This window comes from Lissotriton helveticus, chromosome 2_1 (assembly GCF_964261635.1).
Source record: "Lissotriton helveticus chromosome 2_1, aLisHel1.1, whole genome shotgun sequence".
Classification (NCBI taxonomy): Eukaryota; Metazoa; Chordata; class Amphibia; order Caudata; family Salamandridae; genus Lissotriton; species Lissotriton helveticus.
The window spans coordinates 1,023,475,367-1,023,497,174 of record NC_136059.1 but is presented as its reverse complement, the minus strand read 5'-3'; the positions used below and the strand labels follow the sequence as shown (position 1 = coordinate 1,023,497,174).

Sequence of the window (21,808 nt, the reverse complement as noted above, 5' to 3'; positions counted from 1 at the left end):
TGTAACTACAGATTTGCTCCAGTGCTGCACATTTCTACTACTCTAAAAAAGTGAGGGTTGGTGCGAATCAGTGGTATTCCAGACATCAACTAATTTGCACTGCAGCAAATATCTGTGAAATGTGCTCTTGATAAAAACAACTCTTAATTTTCAAATAGAATTGATCATCATGGAACGGCGTTGTTGTGGAACTGCAAATTGCAGTTACCCGCAGTCAGTATAACATGAGACAAGTGATGGCAAGTTAAACCGATCACATTTTCACATCAATACATCAATCGTCATTCAGTGCTCAGCAGTAGAGAGAGAGTGTGCCATACTTTGGCTGCAGGGACAGAAAAAGCACTTCCCCTGTTGAAGCCTGCGAAACATGGGAACTGAGAGATGATTGGCTGAACTGCAACAAATAGTTCTAATGAGTGGGATTATATCAGATTGACTGATTGTGTTGACAGCTTGGCTAATTATGACAGCAAAACTATTAAAGCACGTGAGCTATAGAATCAATACTGAACAATGGAGGCAAAGACTACTTGAGAAACGATAATTCATCCTATCAATACCCAAGAAACTTGGTAGTAATCAAAACAAGTTTTATTAGAGGTCAAAGCGCTTCCCAATCCGTTTGAGCGCTTGTATACTGCCCAACACACTATTATGTTCTCAGTGTTTGGAGGAATTGTACAGAAAGCTGCAGATGAATGAAGAGTTTAATTAAGCGCTCACTGACTGAAGGTGTCCAAGAGAAATGTGACTTTACTATCAAACCAATGCACATTTTTCTTGTAGCCACGTTTATTCATTGGATAGTGGGGCGATGTTATTCTCGACGTGCAGCCACACACGCTCTTTGTGCAAATATGAGCTTCAAATAATGAGAGTTTTCGAAAGATCAGGAAATGACGTGTCCCTCTTTGTGCGTCCTTCCTGGCTACATCTACCTCACCAAGGTGGCTGCATTCACAGTAAAAATAAAATCCGGAACAATGTGTTCTTTTCCTAGAAAGGGCCTTGGGGCGCTCTTATCTGTAATTGTGTTTTACAAAGAGGTCATGGTTAGTTCATATACAAATAAAATCAGCAAAGCTAGCCATCCTGGAGTCTGCAGTGTTTGAGGAGCCTCAGCTCACATTTCATCAGCTTGGAAGAGAACCCTGCCCCTGAACAACAAACACAACCATCAGCCAGTAAAGCTGTCGTTCTGCAAAGTATGGGCTGGATGCTACAGAGAGAGAGGAAATGAGAGGGCAGTATACTCACCTGTAGAGGCTTTCAGCCTGCCCTCTCCAACTATTAGTCTCTTATTCACATTTTTCTTCTCCCACTACAGAATACAGCATGGAGTAAAGGGTCGGCTCACTTTAGCATGGCTAATATCTCTCTTAGTGACGGTGTTTTGCTCTGTTTACGACAAACGGGAAACCAGAAACTATCAGGCACATGCATCAAGGTAGGATTTTGCGAATCCTTAATTGCGATAATTAAGGAATCGCAATTAAGGACTTGCAAAAGCCTATGCATGTAGGAAATGCTGTAAAAACAACGACTCCTACACATTCCTTATTTGCGACTCGCAAATTGTGAGTCGCAAATAAGGAATGAATGGGAAATTGCATGCGCAATTTGCGTGTACCAATAGGTCCTCGCAGATTACTCATGCAATTTCACGGTGCAAGGGTGTCAAAAGGACACCCTGTTGCACCCCTAAAATTGATCTGTGCACATATGTTGCGCACACAAATGCCCTTAGGGCATGTGTGTGCGCAACATGAAACTTTGAAAAATGCACAAAAGTGCATTTTTCAAAGTTTTTGCAAATTACCATGAAGTACAACTTCATGTTAATTTGTGCCCCCATTAGCGAAATCGCAATTTTTTTTACTTTAATGCATTGCATTTAAGGAATCTCAATTTGCGATTCCTTAAATGCAATCGCAATTTAAGTAATCGCAATTTAGCGATTACTTAAATTGCGATTTTTGCATTTGTGATGATGCATCCCAAATGCAAAAATACCGGTCACAAAGGGGCAGATTTTGAGAATCTGCATGTTTGCGACCGGTTTTTCTTTTGATGCATGTGCCTGCATATGTGCTTTTTGAGATCAAAATATTTGTTTGCTTTTAAAATTTGTTTGATGAGTGCCTCGCAGTTTTACCAACATTGAATGTTTGCAAAAACCATGATCCAAGCCAAAAGGCTGGTGGCCAATACCAGACCTATTGGCATTGCCAATGCTTCTTCTAAATGTTCTTAATTTCACCGGATTCCTTTTACCACTCATCTCGGAAAAGAACTTAGTTTTAAGGCAAGTGCCCAACATAGAGGAAGTGGTAATAACTGGGTAATAGAAAAGGGTTTTTGCAAATACGAATGTTTCCCTGTGTAATTAGAAAACTCCATTTCGCAATATACCAAAATGACATTGGAGGGTGCCAATGGATATGTGACATGCAAAGTCAACATTGCGTCTCCTCGTGGGTCGCAAGCCAAAGAGGGCGGTAAGGAGCCAATTGTAAAATCGTGGGCCCTAGGCCCACATGCTAAAGAAATAATGTCGCTGACACAGTGGGTGCGCTTATTAAACTGGCTATGAACACGTGCATGCTTACGGTGGATGGGTGTGTGTGGCCAGCCCTCAAGGGAGCGACTGGTAAACGTGTACCTGCTGAGACACTAGAACGTGTCCAGCAGGATACTACACTGTTACCCCATTACTTTCAACTTGCAAGGATGCATATTAATGGACTGCTTCCGGGCCACCAGTCTCAAACTGTTGACAGCAGTAGGTAACATTTCTCTGTGGGACAGCTTTCCCTTCTTACTCTCCCTAAGGTACCGAAATGTACAGCATATTCTGGAGGTACTGACACCTCTATCCCTTACTAATAGCAAAGACAGAGTTAGAGCATTGCTGTCCTCCAACCATGCAGTCACAGACATTTGTAAGGATTCCCAGAGGAAACCCTGCCTCAAGAATATTAAAGATATAGGACTTCTGTGAATCCTTCTGAATGCTATCAATAACAAAAGGGGGAGAGAGAGACTAGATCAAGAAAGGATTCGTTCTCCCCGAACTTATACAAATAAACAAAAGGAATCCAATCCTTTAAGTGTTAGGTGCGTCCTCCACGAGTGGGGAGCACCCTTGTTTGTTTTATGTCCCCTCACACACCAACAGGCCCCTTGGTGTCATGCTTCATCATCGGGGTCCTCGTACCCCTCTACGGGGTACAGCGTGCTGCAACCTGCGAGTACGCGGGAGCACTTATAAAGACTATGTGTGGTGTGGATGAGGTATTTTTAGGTGTTTTTTAAGTGAGTGAAGTTTAAAAAGTACCTGGCTCGTGGGGTGACAAAAAAAGTTTTTAATGGGCCCCCGGGCTGGTGCTATTAAAATTAAGTGTGGGAAGTTTTTTATGCAAAACAATGTGCGTCACCTCCTTTCTGTGTGCGTCGACATGTTTCGGTGTAAAAACACCTTCTTCAGGACGGGGTACACAAATCCCCACCTTACTCACGTTTCTCTAACTTTTTTTAAATTAAAAAAGAGAGATATATAGTGCAGGTAAAACAGTGTACCTAACAAAACGCCGCTTAGTAGTCGACCTGTTAAGAAAAAGAAGACAAAAAATCTTTTGTGGTGGTCCGCTTTTCTTTTCAACAACCGTGGTTAAAGGGACCAGTGGTTTACAGGTGACCAAAATTGCGGTATAGGAACATACTATAGGTGTAATTCGTGCCTATAGTGAAAAATTATAAAAAAATGGGACAGACCAGACTCACTTACACATAACATAAAACACACACGTTCTAGATTTAGCGTACAGCGTTATTAAAATGAATAGTAACACCATTTGTAGTCATAGATATTACTCATATTGTTTTGTGCCCCTGTAAGGACAAAAAGAGACACTTCATGACCCTCTGTCTATTTAACATACTGTTTTGAAGGGGTAGAGATGCCCCATGAGCCAAGTATCCAAACGTCAGGGTCCCTTCTATTGCTTTGCACCTGGATAGAAACACTTAGGTCAGAGGACTGATTTTACTTACATTAGCGTCGTGCAGACAGCGTTGCCCAGTGTTGTATATACTCACAAAAACGGCGAAGTAATGTCTCCCGACCGACCCCTTCGTGGCTCGGGTGATAATGCCGCCGTGAGTATGAGTCTCGGGTATTTACACCTTTTCCGGTCTTTAAGTTAATTGTTAGAGTGTGTAATTGGCGTTTCCGCCCTGCCCTTCTAAGGGCTTGTTCCCGGTTCTGCTCGCTGCTCGATGTTAAAGTGTCTCGCTACCGCGCATGCGTGTAGCTGGTCCCGCGCATGCGCGAGTGTAAAATGTGCACTGATCTCCTCGCATTGAGTTTAATGGGAGAAGGAAGTGTCCCAAACGATTATACACACTTGAAGGTCATCTTAAACAGTACTTTGACCCGTGTATGTTCAGGATGAGACTAGAATGGTGGAATGCACGAGTGTTGAATATTTATTTGTTCTAGTCTATTACAAAAAGGGAGATGGAAGTATTCAGAAATTTAATATAGACTCCTTGGTCTTCATAAACATGTACACTGATCCGTTTATGTTCAGGATGAGACTCTAATGGTTTTGCAATACATGCACTAAATGGCCTCTGGTGCTTGTGTTTATTGGGCTAGTACAGTTGATGCCCTTTTCCCAATGTGTCTCAAGGGTTCAATAGTTTGATTAGAAGGTAAGCTCTAGTACTGCTGCCTGATTGTTTTGCAGTTGGATGATGTTTTTAGGATGGGTCTTAACACATTCGTTCATTTAAAAGGTCAGCATAGGTTATATTTCAATAGTTTGAGGAACAGATAATCCCTATATTAGTTGTCCCCAGGAGATGTTGTCGTTCAGGCCTTGGATACTTGTCCCCAGACGAAATAGCCATCTTTGTTCTTTTTCAAAGAGTCCTTGTTCTGACGGCAGCTGCTCCACTACTGTCCACTTTATGTCATTGACACAATGTTGAAGATCCAGAAAGTGGGTAGCCATCTTCGTGGTGATCTTTTTGCAACGTATGTTGCTCTTGTGTTCACCAATTCGCACCTTCACTTGTCTCGTGGTCATGCCTATGAATTCCAGTTTACATGGGCAGGTAATCATGTAAATAACATTTCTGCTATTACAATTCGTCAGTTTCCGTTGTTCCTACTTTGTTCCGTTAGTGAAGGTCAGTTGTTTGCTTTTTTGTGTGAGGTGGCAGCTTGCACAGTTTCCACATGGGTAGTGGCCCCCCAGGCCATGCTGTGAGAGTTGTTGTTGTTGTTGTGGTTTTGGTCGTGTGTGAACCAGCATGTCTCTGAGGTTTTTTCCTCATTTATGGGCAAACATTGGTTTCTCAATTTTCAGAGTATTGCTCGTAAGAATGCGCCAGTGTTTGTTCAGCAACTTTGACACTTCGTTTGAATGATGTGAGCTGTATGTTGTCACACAGATGAGTCTGCTGGTTCCCTGTGCTACAGGGGTTTTGTTTTCTAACAAGGTTTCCCTGTTGTTGTTTTTGGCCCTCTTCATGGCGGTGTTGATAATCCTATCTGGATATTGTCTTTTCCGCAGTTTGTTTTTCAAGTCATGGGCTTGTGCTTTGTAGTCCTTGACCTGGGTGCAGTTCCGCCTGAGTCGCAGGAATTGTCCATACGATAAATTTGTCCGCAGATGGCGGGGGTGAAAGCTATCGTATCTAAGGAGGCAGTTCCTTGCGGTTGGCTTGAAGTGTGTGGTAGTATGTAACTTGCCGTCCTCATGAAAAATGTTAAGGTCAAGAAATACTAGTGTCTCGTTAGAAACAGAGTGGGTAAATTTCAGGAAACGATTCTGTAAGTTCAGCCATTCCATGAACCATGTCACCGTTTGATGGTCTCCCTGCCAAATCACAAACACATCGTCAATATACCTTTTCCAGGTGAGGATGTGTTGTTTATACGGGTTAGTGGTGTGTAAGATCTTTGTACTTTCCATGTGGTGGACATATAGTCCCGCCAGGCTCGGTGCAAATGTGCTGCCCATACTGGTGCCGTGGCTTTGGAGGTAGAGAGTCCCATCAAATTCAAAAAAGTTTTTGGTGAGTGCCAGAGTAATGCACTCCATTACAACACCACGTGGGGTCTGGTACTTCCAGTCAGCACTGTACAGAACCTCCTCAATGATAGCTATGGTCTCATCATGAGGGAGGCTTGTGTACAGGCTTTCCACGTCCAAACTCAGCAGTAGTTGTTTGTTTGGGTCAAAACTCAGGTCTTGTAAAAGTTGCAGTACTGATTTGGTGTCCTTGAGGTAAGTATTAGTCCCTTGTACTAAGGGGGATAAAAAAGCATCTGAGAATTTCGAAAGAGGTTCAAGAATTGAGCCTATACCCGAGACAATTGGTCTCCGGGGCGGATTTTCTAGGCTTTTGTGGATCTTAGGAATACAGTAGAAGTAGGGTATTCTCGGTGTCTTCTGTACCAGAAATTCAGGCTCTTTTTTTGAGAGCCAGTTATGTGCCAGGGCTTCCTCTACCATCCCTCCAATAGTGATCCGGATGGATTCAGTTGGGTCTTGGGGTAGGATGGTGTAGTTGCGTTGATCTGATAGTAACCTTAGGCACTCTGTCTTATAGGCTTCTGTTGTCTGTACCACTATAGCTCCCCCTTTGTCGGCGGGCTTTATGGTTATGTCTTGATTGTTAGCCAAATCACGGATTGCCTCCTGTTCCAGGCGGCTTGTATTTTGAAAGACTTGGTGATTCAATGTGTCCAATTCCTTCAGTTCGCCCATCACTGCATTTTCAAAGGCCAAAACCTCAATGGGTAGGGTTGTATCCGGTGGTGTGAAAGTTGACTTGGGTCTCAAGCCTGTGTCTGTTGCCGTAGCTTTCTCTTTTCCACTGAAAAAGATCTGCAACTTTATTTTTCGTATGAACTCCTGTACTTCAGTGTGCAATTTGAATAGATCCAATTTGTTAGTGGGAACAAAGCCCAATCCTTTGTTCAGAACCTCTCTTTGTGTGGGGGTTAGTTGCCAAGGGGAGATGTTTATCACTAGGTCCCCTTCCGGCTGGTTGATGGGTTGCTGGGTAGGGCCCCCCGTCATGCTCCTCGTGTTCATTCGTGGATCTGCTTCGATCGGGTCCTGCCACATAACTGTGTTTCCTTTTCTGTTTCGGCCTCGGCGTGGTCCGGGGCGTGATGCTAAAAAAGGCTGGTTTTGGTAAAATCCAGAGTCGAATTCATTCCCCCATTGTGGGTACGTTGGGCCTGTCGGTGGTGGGCCATAGTTGTATTGTGGAAAAGGACCCGGTCCCCCATACTGGGAGTAGTACGGTTGTGGTTGGTACCCTCTCCATCCCCTTTGTCTCGGATATCGTTGGCCTTGTCGCCTTGGTGTATCATTGTACCTAGAGTTGCCGCTTGTACTCGAACTCGAGGAACCTGTGTCAGAACCATCGCTGTCAATGTCACTGTTTATGTTACGTGGGACGTAGTCATCCTTCGTGTATGGGTATGCGGTCTCAGGGGTGAAGCGATCCTTGTCTTTACCCAGTTTTTTAAATTTGCTCTGTTTAAGTGTGGCCTCGAAATCTGACATCTGCTGGTTGAGTTCATCCAGTCTTTTCTTCAGTTCGGCTGGTTTGTGGTATGACTTCAGCTGTACCTCTATCTTCTGTATGTCAATTTTCAACTCTTGTGTGATCCTTGTAGCTGTTTTCACAATTAGCAAAAGCCAGTCTTGTGTACAGTGCCACGAGATTAGCGACCATTCTTTTTTGAAGAGTTTGTCGGTCTGCAAAATGAATGGTTCATTCTTAACCATCAGTCCTTGCGGTGCAATTTTGTTTCTTAAATATTCCGTCATAAGTAAGCCGTGGAGTGCTGCTTTAATCTGTGTCTTTCTTAGATTCATCAGCTCATCCCAGTCGGCCATACTGGGTCCTGGTTCGGTACTGCTTAGACCTTCAAAAGGGTTAATGGCTGCCAAAAATTCATCTATTTCTTCCTCGCCGAAAGTGAGGCCATGTTCTGACTCCATCGTGCTGGTGTGTGTGTGGTTTTATGCGTGTGTTTTGTGAGGGTCAGTAGTATTAATGGGAATAGGGGAACTCCCGCAGCTGTGCGCTGCCTGTATACTATCAATAACAAAAGGGGAAGAGAGAGACTAGATCAAGAAAGGATTCGTTCTCCCTGAACTTATACAAATAAACAAAAGGAATCCAATCCTTGGGGTGTTAGGTGCGTCCTCCACGAGTGGGGAGCACCCTTGTTTGTTTTATGTCCGCTCACACACCAACAGGCCCCTTGGTGTCATGCTTCATCATCGGGGTCCTCGTACCCCTCTACGGGGTACGGCGTGCTGCAACCTGCGAGTACGCGGGAGCACTTATAAAGACTATGTGTGGTGTGGATAAGGTATTTTTAGGTGTTTTTTAAGTGAGTGTGTAGTGGGGTTTTAGTGAGTGAAGTTTAAAAAGTACCTGGCTCGTGGGGTGACAAAAAAAGTTTTTAATGGGCCCCCGGGCTGGTGCTATTAAAATTAAGTGTGGGAGGTTTTTTACGCAAAACAATGTGCGTCACCTCCTTTCTGTGTGCGTCGACATGTTTCGGTGTAAAAACACCTTCTTCAGGACGGGGTACACAAATCCCCACCGTACTCACGTTTCTCTAACTTTTTTGAAATTAAAAAAGAGAGATATATAGTGCAGGTAAAACAGTGTACCTAACAAAACGCCGCTTAGTAGTCGACCTGTTAAGAAAAAGAAGACAAAAAATCTTTTGAGGTGGTCCGCTTTTCTTTTCAACAACCGTGGTTAAAGGAACCAGTGGTTTACAGGTGACCAAAATTGCGATATAGGAACATACTATAGGTGTAATTCGTGCCTATAGTGAAAAATCACTAAAAAATGGGACAGACCAGACCTTCTGAATGGCCTCTTTGCGCTATTCCAAATTATCAAGCACAGCACAAAAATTAGGCCAGGTCGGTGATGCATTTTTCTCTTTATATATTTATTGGGAGTATTTGCATGACATGGTCTAATATATTACAGCAAGTGAAGACTTTCTAGTAAAATATGTTGAATGAGTTTATTGAAAAACAGTAAAAAGGAGCCATGTGCAACTTGCACACCACAAGTTTCAGTTGATATCAATCCATTCAGTGTTTTGCAGGATAATATGGAAGACGCAATTAATGACGCTTCTGCAACAAAGGGCTCCTCTCCTCATACTTCATGCCCAGGCTCTGAAACTACCTCTAAAATACCTTCCACTTCTGCTTCTGAGCCAGGCAAACGAGTGAAAACAAATCCTCCTTCCCCCACTAACTCTTCCTCTTCCATTTCTATGGAGCTGTTACTTGAGGAAATTTGCTCACTCAAACCCTGCATGGCAGAAACAAATTCTCGTGTTCAAAACCTTGAAGATAACTGGTCGCACACTGAACAAAAAGTTGATGATCTTGAGAGAAGAGTTTCTTCAGTTCAAGTAGTCACTAACCAAGTTCCATGCTTACACAGAGAAATACAAAACCTTAAGCAACACCACAGTTTGAGTTGTGGTGAGTTGACTCAGCCTTTCATCACTCCAAAGTAGTAAGAGTGAGTTGCATTATAGGAACACATGTCGTTAAAAGACAATTCAGTCTGTAGTGTTGGCTGTAAAAAGGGTTTAAACTATATGGCTCGTTTTATAATGAGTGCAGACAGCAAACACAATTTAACACAGTTCATCACAATATTATTTTAGTTTCATTCTTGAAGCTTATAACTAGCATGTACCAGAAGCAAGGAAGCATCGGACGGCAGGATGGAAACTTTTTTAAATTTCAAACATTGCAAATAGGTTTCATAATTTGTATGGCACATGTCTTACAAGCATCAAAATGACTGTACAGAAGCACAGACAAAAGCACACGAAAAACAGGAAACAAGGTTTGCTTTATTTTCTGTAGTATCCATTGCTTTTGTTAGCATTCATTCCTCAGTATTGTCAGACCACTTGCCAATGAATTATAAATCATCTTTGAATGGTAAAACAATAATAGAGTAGTAGCATACCATTATAAGATGGCTGCCATATCTATAACTAGTTACCAAATGGTGCAGTAGCAATGAGGAGTGAGTACTGACAAAATCATCTGAAAAATTAATGCTACAGAATATATAGCAATTTATTTTCAGGTTGGGCTTGGGTAGCGTATGCGCTGCTCTGCGAGGCATGCTGTATTCACATTGGGACTTGAAGTTCCGCCCACTCTACGCCCATATTTTTAATTGGCTTGTGTGATTGTCCACTGTAAACTGTGGCTGTTCATTGGTCAATAGGCTTAGTAGTCCCACCTTAGTACATCCTTGTCTCATTTTGGAACCTCCTATGGCGATATCCCCTGTTATGTGTGTCGTTACTCAGTAGGCTTTAATTCCAGCCTTCAAACACTATTTTCTCAATAGCTTTGTTCTCTCCTAACGCTTTAAAAAGATATTTTATACCAAGGACCCTGGAATTGCAATGCAATAGGTCTCGCATTTGCAAGAGTTAATCTATTGGCATTGTAAATTACAATGCCTTTTATTTATCTGTTTTAAAAACAACACATAAATAAAAGTCATTGTCATTTACAATGCCAATAGCTCAAACTCTTGTAAATACGAGACCTGTTGCATTGCAAATGCTTGTTTGTCTACAGCATATATTTTTCGAATACTTTTTATCAGTGCTTGTTTCACAGTGCTCACAGGCTGCTAGTCGACAAATTTCAGATATCATTTAGCCTCTCATGTTTTTGAGTGGAGGTAGAAAGACACAGCCAGCAGAAAATTAGTGAGAGGAAAACACTCCTGTGACCAGATCCAAAATGTTATCGACAATGTCTCAAGATAGTGGCTAAAGTTTGTGGCACATGAAAATTCCAGTGGCTAAAAAAGGGCAGACTCTATGACCCTCCAGCTAACACAAGCACATAGTAGGTTCAACATGAATAGACAAAGTGCCACACACATCAAACCTAAAAAGGCCAACAGAAAATCAAATTGAATGCGTCTCCCTGAGAACCACTATGCAGTTTATTGTCTAATCTTCCCAAAAACTGTCAACCCTTTGAACGGACTACTTTGGTGATGCTATTATGCAAATATACAAAGATAGTCTCCCTTTTTTTCATAAGGTTATTTTCACAGTGTATGCATTGTTCAAAGTGTACAATTGAGTTCTGCACACTTAGGTGATAAAGTCCTAATAGTAAAATTCACAGAGGAATCAGCCTTCAAAAATGTTGCTTTCTCACAATAGACCTATTTCCCCTTTCTTGACCCATCCATCACATTTTGCATGCAGTCCATAGTAGGTCTGTGGTACTGCAATGGCTTATCAATTACCTTGACAATCCTGCGTGTCCTTCTCATAATATGTCCGCTCTGGGCAGGCTCCGTGACACTCTCCGTCGTAGAGGACAAAGGAACTGGCGGCACATTTCTCACAGTCATCGAAGTCAGGACCACTGCATTTCGCGCAATCAGAGTGACAGGGCTGGCAGCCCCCAGCGTTCTCGTAATACCCGTCGGGGCAATCATTCAAGCACTTCTCCTCATACAGCACAAATGTGGGGCTGCAGACTGTGGGAAAACACAAGGAACACTCAGCATGAAAGACACACTCTTCAACACAAATGTCCAAACCCAGCTCAGTGGATATTCCATTATCTTCGGATGCCACGTTTTAAAATCTCTTAGTGGTTCCCATAGTGGGTGGGACCGCCCCCCTAGTGGTCGTTGGAACGATGCAGTAGTAGTAGCTAGGGTGCAATTGGGGGGGGGGCGTTGAAAACAAATAAGGGGGGGTGGAAGTATGAAGAAAGAAGAGAAGATAAGAAGATAAGGGCGATTGGCCAAATTAGTTTGGGAACCAAAAATGGATCTCCCACCATTTCTATACTAGCAGCTACCAGGTGCGGCCCGTTCAGGTAAGAGCGGTGGGCCAGGTTGGGGGGATTCGCCAGACGACTACGAGGGAAAATTAAATAAATAATTAATTTTCCCTCGTCATCGTCTCCCGAAATCCACCCCCCCCCCCCACTGCTCTTACCTGCAGGGCCGGCTGCTGGCAGCTACTTATGTACAATGAAAAATATCCAGATCTAGGAATACAAATCATAACTGTTACAATAGTAACCATTTCAGGAAAGATCCCATTAGTGACAAATGCATATTGGGATACGAGCAGTGCATCAGGCACGGTCACCCGCAATAATGTCCCGTTTTAATGCTGAATGTCAATATATATGCCATAGCAATCATAAATGCAATGCCTCCTGGCACCGAGATGGATCATCAGTAATAAGGCTCCCCAACACAGAATTAATTACTGTTTAATGATCCACCTAAAATATATTTCTTCTCCAAACATTACCTTATCACTTATGAAAGCAGTCTACAATGCCTGACAGTGATTGCTTGTGATGCAGGCCTGAGGAAAGAAAACAGTTCTTTTCCCATCACAGGATGGACCCTTTAAGTAAAAGATTTCATGAAAAATGGTGGTTTGGATGCTTGAAAGATAACTTGCCTCTCTACATGAGGTAAAACTATAATATTTACAAACAATGGGAGTTTTTATTTTTGGATTGTTGCATGTATACTTTCCTTCTTATAGGGGCTATTTACAAAGGTAAACTTACAGGTGAGTAAATCCACACGTGTATGTTTTCTCATACACTTTTAAGTAACTTTCCTACATTTGTCTATTTCCCATTTATGAGTGTAACAGTACTCAAAAAGTGTCGAGTTGCATTTCCCCATTCTCTGAAACACGGGGTGGAGTGAGTAAAGATGGCACATATGACTGTAAAGTCACAACTGATGGTGACTTTACAACCATATTTGATGTTATGTGCATTTGGCCGAAATCTCCGCAATTGAGGCCTGAGATCTCACTATAGTAAAATATAGGAAAATCCTGAAAAGTTATTCAAAGTTTAAAAATAAATATTTAAAATTTTTGCAAGTTAGCTAAATGTTACTGTATTTGTAAGTTAAATGTTAATGAACATATTCTGATATATGTTTTAAATGTAGAATGATTTGCACTATTAACAACATTTTTAATTGAACAGTTTTTTCGAATCCGATGACTTTCGAATAGGAACGCATTCATGTAAAATCAATTGTAATGGCACTCAAAATTAAATGTGGGATTCAAACATCAGTACACACTCAGGGGAAACTAACCCAGCCAGGTTCTAGAAAGAATGCCACCTAGAAACACAACCCAGCGGGGGCGTGGCTACGGAACCGAGGGAGATGGCCGCCGTGCTGTGGAGCTCCGTGGAAACGTAGTGCGACGGGAGCTCTCCAGGCTCTATCTACGCTCACCCGACCGTCTCAACTACAGTAACCGCAAGCAGAATACTGGCTGCATGGAATGTGCCTTTCGTGTCAAATGGGGTGAGAGAAAACATGCTTTTTTCGGCTTTCTACCGATAGCGGCTTGCGTCTGAGGCGCAGCCGTCATTTTGTTTTAATATCGATCGCCGTGCCTCCCGCTTGACTTAAGCTTCACGTTCAGTTTTAAAAGCATATTAGTTCTGAAAAATGCTTGAACTGCCTCTTCATTTACTCACACCACTGGCTCTATTTAGCAGTATGCTGATCTCTGACTGTTATTTATATGCACCTCAAACTTAACAGCCTCTACAAAAATGTTGCCGCCATTTTGTTTTAATATTGATCCCCGTGCCTCCCGCTTGACTTAAGCATCACGTTTCAGTTTTAAAAGCATATTTTTTCTGAAAATGCTTGAACTGCCTCTTAATTTTCTCAACCCACTGGGCTCTTTTTATCAGCATGCTGATCTTTGGTTGTTATTTATATACACCTCAAACTTAACAGCTTCTACAAAATTTTTGGTCGCCATTTTAAGTTCTGGAGCGGTTTTTTCATTCCTATCCTTCTTTCATTCATTAAATGGCAATGCCAAGCTCCAACCTTAGTGGCACTCAAGAACTTAATACGAGCAACATCTCATTGGAAGATATCAATCCATTCAGTGTTTTGCAGGATAATATGGAAGATGCAATTAATGACGCTTCTGCAACAAAGGGCTCCTCTCCTCATACTTCATGCCCAGGCTCTAAAACTACCTCTAAAATACCTTCTACTTCTGCTTCTGAGCAAGGCAAACGAGTGAAAACAAATCCTCCTTCCCCCACTAACTCTTCCTCTTCCATTTCTATGGAGCTGTTACTTGAGGAAATTTGCTCACTCAAACCCTACATGGCAGAAACAAATTCTCGTGTTCAGAACCTTGAGGATAACTGGTCACACACTGAACAAAAAGTTGAAGATCTTGGGAGAAGAGTTTCTTCAGTTCAAGTAGTCACTAACCAAGTTCCAATGCTACACAGAGAAATACAAAACCTTACGCAACAGATTGAGAACTTGGAAAACGGCAATAGCCGTAATAACCTACGCATGCACAGGCTTACGGAAGGCCTTGAAGGATCTAATCCCATATCCTTTTTCAAATCATTTCTGCCTAAGCTTCTTGAACTTCCAACTTCACCAGTTTTGAATATTCAACGAGCTCATCGCTTAGGTCAAGTCTCTCGTTCTTCTATCTCCTCCTCTTCTTCAACGAAGCTTAGAGGTGTTATCTTGTACTTTCTAGAGTACATGGATCTACTTAAAGTCCTTCAAGCTGCCAAACAGAAAGGGAGGATTGCTTGGAATGGCTCCAATCTTTTCTTTGTGCAAGACTACGCTAAAGCTACTGCGGATCGTCAAAAGAAATCTCTGGAGTTGAGGCCTGCCCTCCACGCTCTGAATGCTCGTTATGGCCTGTTCCACCCCAGCCTCTACAAAGTGACTTATAACAACAGAACGACTAACTATGAAGATCCAGCGCTATTTCAGCAATTCCTGAATTCTTGCAGAGATGAATCTAAGGACACTCATTGACCATAATGGTTTTGGATTATTTCAACAATGTTATGCCGTTGTTTTGTGTTTTATCCTTCTCCCTGATGTTTTTAGTTACGTTGTGAAATCCTCTGTTAATATTTCCTTTTTTTGGGTTCTTTTAGGTGTGGTTTTGTGCTCCTTTGATTTATGTTACCTTCGTATATGCCTGGAGGTTGCCTGACCTTTGCTGCGTCCTCATGGAGTCTTTCGTCCGGTGTGCTACCTTCTTCATGTGGCTCCACCATCCCCATTTGTATTGTCTTTCTGTGGTATGTCTTTTTGATATTTTTCTCTATTATCAATTATCCCTGGTTCCCATTAAGAAATGGACAGCCAGAGCAATCCAGTTGAATGCTCTGGTATTGGATCACAACCTAAGGGCTCTTAACGGGCGGACGGCGTCAGATCGTGAGGGGGCGATGACCTACAATAAGCTAGGCTGCCCCTAGCGAATTGACTATATCCTTCTAGATACACAGTCTTGGCCGGCCCTAGTTGACATGGAGGTCAGGCAATCTTCGGATAGTGACCACAATCCATTATGTATGGCAATCCAATGGTTAAATGGGCCCGATTCAAGGAAAAAAACAGAGATGATTACCAAAGAGGTTTTTCCAACATATTGCAATCGGAAACTAAAATGGAATGTGGTCAAGTGTGAAGAAGAGAAACTCCAATGTATTAATGAGTTAGAATCTTCTGAAACCTGTAACCTTACGGGAGTGGTTCAAGCAGTAGCAACCCCCCTGGATTTAACCTGCAATCCTCCTATAAAGATCTAATAACTAAATTAGGTGGCTTTTTTTGCAAAAGGTCCCGGGAGAACCCCATGTTAAATCGCGAACTATCCAAAAGTAATCCTTGGTTCACGGCAAACTGTAGGACAAAAAGGAAAGCTATTACTCTAGCGATAAAAAGTAAGGACCCCGTAGCAGTCCGAATGGCTAGAAAGGAGTATCGTAGCAGTATAATTTCAGCCAAAAAGGATTGGGAGGAGGAGCATTGGCAGCAGCTAAAGACTGCAGCCAGTGGCAAAAATTCGATTATTTTTTGGAAACTGATCAATGCTCTTGATAGAAGGGGGGCTGAGCCAATTTTAAATCATATAACAGAACACCAATGGTTTTCCCACTTTTTAAATCTATATTGTGAGGTTAGTCTTAATGGCACAATAACATCTCCAGTAATTGAACTCCAAAGTAAGAACGGCATAAAGCAAAGCCCCTCGGAAGGCCAATTCACCCAGCTAGAAGTGCAGGACGCCATTTCTAAAATTTTACCGGGAAAGGCGGCCGGCCCAGATGGGCTTCCAGGGGATTTACTATTGCACGACCCTAAATAATGGGCAGATTTTATAGCGTGTTTGATGAATCTTATTCAGCAGGGCCACCCTGTTCCAGAATCCTGGAAAGGAGCAGAAGTCATCACTATATTTAAGAAAGGCAATAGAGAGGACCCTGCCAACTACAGACCAATAAGTTTAATAGATACTATCCAAAAGGTAGTTGGCAGGGTCATAATAAATCGTACAGAATCATGGCTTATGGATGAGGATTTTTTATCTCACTTCCAGGCGGGGTTCAGGCGCAATGTCGGTGCAATGGACCAGGTCTTTCGATTCTGTGCAGTCTATTGGAAGTCTGTGTCAATCGCCAAAGGTAGTTTATATCTGGCTTTCATAGACCTCAAAACAGCATTTGATGTTATCCCACGCGCCAAACTTTGGTCGGTCCTTTTTGACATGGGTTTCCCCAGTTACTTGCTGCAACTCATTATTAAACTTCATGAAGGGAACTATGCAAGGATCTGCTGGGGAAGCCAGGCCCAACTGACAGGGAGGATTCCGGTCAATAGAGGAGTGAGGCAGGGATTTGTGATGGCCCCCACTCTGTTTTCTCTCTTTATAAATGGGGTGGTGGACCATCTGAGGGAGGAGCCTGCGGATGCCCCAGTCCTTGCCGACGAGAAAACACCAACACTCCTCTTCGCAGACGACACCCTCCTGTTATCTAAAAACCCGATGGGTTTGCAAAAGCTACTCGATCGCTTTTGCGCCTTCTGTCAAGACCGAGGTTTGACGGTCAACACCACCAAAACCAAGTTGATGGTGTTGTCCGCCAATAAAAAGAACAGGAGGGTTAACCTCTCTCTCAATGGCACCCCCCTGGAGGTAGTGGCTGAATTTGACTACCTCGGAGTGAGGCTTAGCAACAACATGAGCTGGAACCCCCATATATCCAAAATGGTTTTGAACCTTAAAAGGTCATCTGGAGCGATACTAAAGAACCAGCGCCTTTCCATCAGTAGACCTGTAGCTCCTGTTTTGGCAGTCTACGGGGGAAAGGCGCTACCTTCGGCAGTATATGGCTCTGAACTTTGGGGTGCTGAGAATATTAAAGCATTGGTAGTGGCCGAAAATAAGTTTATAAGAGACATAGTTTAGCTACCTTCTTCGATCCCCTTAAAACCATTATTCCTTGACATGGGCCAAAAATCTATTTCTGATTTAGTCCAAATACGCCCCTTGTTATTTTGGGTACGCCTCAGAAGGACCCCTGAATTATCTAGTTATGCACTAGTACTAGAAGAGCTTCTTAGTTTGAATACAGCGAACAAAATAAAATGGCTTAATAATTTAAAGAAGTTGGTTGTATCTATAGGACTGGGTGAGTCCTGGGCCTCCCAATCCCCCCCTCCGAAACAAATTGTTAAAAAACTTTATTGGGACTGGGTTGAGGCAAAGGATCTAAAGAATTCGAAATGGGGATCTTTGACAAATAACTTCCTTGAACATAACTCTCTCAGGAAGCTAGAGTCATTTTTAGATTTTATCCAGATTCCCCGTGATAGAACCTTGTTCCTTAAACTAAGATACGGAACCCTCCCACTCAATACCTTTAAGGAAGGGTGGAAAGATAGGAGGGAGGCCGACTTGAAATGTCCAGGTTGCTCGTGTCCGAAAGAATCACTTGGCCATTTTCTGTTTGCTTGCACTGCATATAAACAAGTTAGATTCAAATGGTTAAAACCTGTTTGCAGGGAGCTTGGAGTAAGGGACTATAGATCAGCCCTGCGTATTATTCTAACTAACGCCTCTACTATGTTTATTGTCTGCGGCGTCGCCAAATATGTGTCATGCGCGTGGCTCACCAGCCCAAACTGTTACCTAATGGGTAATTCTTACTATCTGTAAATGCTCGTTTCAGTGATGTCCTTTTGTTATCTGCTCTATTAATGATATTTTAACCATGGATCTGTAATGCTTGTGATACTGTTTTAGGTACTTTTGTATGTGTGATTGTTCGTACTTTTATGAATTTTTTTTCGAATAAAGTATTACAACAACAACTATTATCAACTGTGTGTTTTGTAATGTATTTTTGTTCTGTGTTTTGTTTTTCCCTGTCTTTTCCTTTCCTGTCCCTCTTTTCCCTCCTCTCTTCTTGTTTCTTTCGTATACCTTATAATAACTTTCTTGTGTTCCTCTCTTCCCACTTTTCAATCCTGAATTTATTTTTTCATACTTTCTTATTTAAGTTTTTTCCATACTACAGCAATGATTCTGGTTCTTATATTGTTTACAAAATAATTGTTCATGCTCAATTTGATTGGTTACTTTTAGAGTTGTAACATGGAATGTTAAAGGAGTAAAAAACCCTATAAAAAGACAACAGGTATTAACCCATAGATTAAATGCTGATATTGCATTAATTCAAGATGCACATTTATCTGACACCGAAGCATCTAAATTGAAACGAGGTTGGGTAGGCAATGTTTTTTCTTCCCCAGCTATAGGTAAGAAGAATGGAGTCTCTATTATGTGTCATAAGAAATATCAGATCTCAGTTATTCACCAAGAAATTGATTTAGAAGGACATTGGGTTATTGATAAAATACTTATAAATCAAATTCCTCTAGTTCTTTTTAATGTGTATGCTCCAGTCAATGTCGATAATGTTTTTTGGACTTGTATATCTGATAACTTTCTTTTGTTTGTTAATGAATATATTATTTTTGGTGGTGATTGCAATGAGGTTTTTTATCCCATATTGGACAGACACTCCTCTGTTAAACTCTCTAACACAAAGATGCATTCACAATTTACTTCCTCCATATGTCGCAAATCCTTAGTTGATATATTGAGGTTTTGCAATCCAGATACTCGTAAATATAGTTTTTACTCCCCTCCTCATTACTCACAATCGCGAATATACTATCTCTTCTTTAGTAAACCCCTATCTCAACAAGTTTACCATTCTGAAATTGGCTCTATTTTAATATCAGATCACGCACTAGTTTCTGTTGACTTTGAATTTATACCTTTTTCCCCTCATGCAGGTAGATGGCGCTTTAACAATACATTATTATCTGCTCCTAACTTTACAAGCAAATTCACATCCTTTGCTTCTGAATTCTTTTCCTTTAACTCTACCCCAAACTCTTCTCCTGTAACGATTTGGGGCTCTTTTAAAGCTGCTGCCAGAGGCTTTATTACAAATTTTGTTTCACAAAAGAAAAAATCTTATGAGGCAAAAATTCCCAGTTACTCGCCAAGATCAAACAACTTGAGTATATTTATTATCACTCAAACTCTAAATCTTCGTTAAAGAATCTTATTAAAGCAAAATTCACTTTTAATAAACTATCTACTGAAGCGGCATCCTCTTATCTTTTAAAAAGCAGTGCTCGTTATTATGGAGGCCAAAATGGAATCTCTGCGGAATAAAGCGGGTATATCTTTATTTAAAGGCAACAATATTTTGAATGAGTTTGTTTCTTGTTACAAAAATGTATATACCCCTGAACAACTACCAACTTCAACTGATCTGTCTACTTATTATCAATCCATTGAACCCCCTCCACATTACGATACAGACTTCACTTCTTTGGAAACTAATATCACTCTATCCGAAATCACAAAAGAAGCAGAAAAAGGCTGCCACGAAGGCCCTGACGGGCATTCTCAAGAAAACCAAGGCAGCTGCCTCCACCGAATCTAATGATTCTCAGGAAGTTGATGCAAAAACCAAGGAAACGGCTGAGAATCTGGCACGGTTTATTGTTCAGATGGGCACAGGAGCAAAAGACTTCAACATGGAGAGCCTCACTAGTAATCCTGAGTTCTGGTTTCTAAATGAGGAAGAAAGTGCAGCTTTCAAATTCTATGAAACCAAGCTCACAGAATTTCGTGAGTCGCCCGAAAAGGCAGAGTCTTCTGAATCTGTCAAACTTGATGTTGAATCTAAAGACTCTGGAAGCGAAAAGTCAGACCCCTCTCCCCAAAAGACAAAAGACTCCAAATCAAAAGATAAATCTGACGTTTCTGAAGCACTAGAAGTGGAGGTATCTGAATCTCAGGATAATGAAGATCAAATGGAGTGCGATGCAACGGAAAGCGCTGGTTCTGATGGGGCCTCACAAAGTGCTACTTCTACCCCTGCCCGCTCCCCACTCACCCGCAAGAGAGGTAGACCCATGAGGGGTGGCCGGGGAGGCCTGGCGAAGAGGGCGTGTCCAGCAGAGGAGCCGAAAGTTGAGGAACCAAACAGAGTTGGTAATGAAAAGCCAAGTGGGCGACCAGCTCTAAGGAAGAAACAAACCAAGCAAAAGGAAGCTGAACTAAGTGCTGAAGATGATGGTATTAAACTAGGAGATGCCTCCGGAGATGAAGGGGATGAATGAGAATGCGTAAAGTTACAACCTAAGTCTGCAAGACTTCATCTGAATAATGTTCTTCCGTCAATGGTGTAATAAATGTATTTTAATGTTCGCTTTTGTTGGTTTAACTTTTTTTATATTTCTGTTAAATAAATGAAAAGAGGGAAAGCTCCAGGTCCGGATGGATTTACTATTGAATTTTACGCTCATTTTGCAAATCTGCTTTTATTACTTTATAATGCTTTTATCACGACTGGCTCATCTTCTGGAACCTTTCAAGAGGCCATGATCTGTTTAATACCTAAAGAAAATAAGGATCCAGCTCTCTGCAAAAATTATCGCCCAATTTCTTTAGTTAATTTGGACTAGAAGATCTTTGCAAAAATCCTTGCTCTCCGTATTGATCTTATCTTACCTAACCTCATTGGCCTGCAACAAGCGGGATTTGTAAAAGGCGTCTATCATCTGATAACTCCAGAGTCTTCTTTTATATTCTTAGTAAAGCTTCCTCTCTTGACTACCCCATTGCTGCTATAGCATTAGACGCAGAAAAGGCGTTTGATAGGATTAGTTGGGATTTCAGGTTTCAGGCTCTAAAATGGATAGGGTTTCCTCCTAAATTAATATCTATTATTTTTCTACTATATTCAGGCCCCAGAGCTTCAATTTTTGTCAATGGCAAAACTTCAGACTATTTTCCACTATTTAGATGAGTGCGTCAAGGATACCCCCTCTCTCCTCTCTTATTTATAATAGTATTAGAACCATTTTTATCTAAAATTAGATTTGATACTAAGATTACTGGTTTTCAGCTCAATACCTCTCATGTTAAAATGTCCGTATATGCGGATGACATTCTTTTATATTGTTACAATCCGTCTACATCTATCCCCTCTTATTTCAAGTTGATACTTTTTCTCAACTATCCGGTTATCGCCTCAATTCAGATAAATGTGAGGTCCTTCCTCTGAATATACTCTTTCTCTCTGGGTGGGGACGATTAGACTCTATCAAGATGATGCTTTCTCCTTTGATTCTCTATCTTCTCTCTATGATTCCGGTACATATCCCTGGAGTGTACTTTAAGAAAATCAACTCTCTTAACTAAATTCCTTTTGAAAAACAAGTCTCCTCGAAAAGCTCTGTCGACTCTAAAGGCTGACAAGACATCTGGAGGCCTTACATTTCCAGACTT

The 21,808-nt window shown here is 41.7% G+C and overlaps 1 protein-coding gene across 1 annotated transcript in view; it reads right to left on the bottom strand.

The window, feature by feature from the left end:
• The window catches only part of PCSK5 (proprotein convertase subtilisin/kexin type 5), a 1,700,773-nt gene that overhangs the window by 37,623 nt on the left and 1,641,342 nt on the right, over window positions 1-21,808 (bottom strand). Inside the window, exon 31 of the mRNA XM_078675787.1 lies at window positions 11,377-11,613. Coding sequence (XP_078531913.1) covers window positions 11,377-11,613 — 237 coding nt within the window. The remainder of the gene's footprint in view (window positions 1-11,376; window positions 11,614-21,808) is intronic.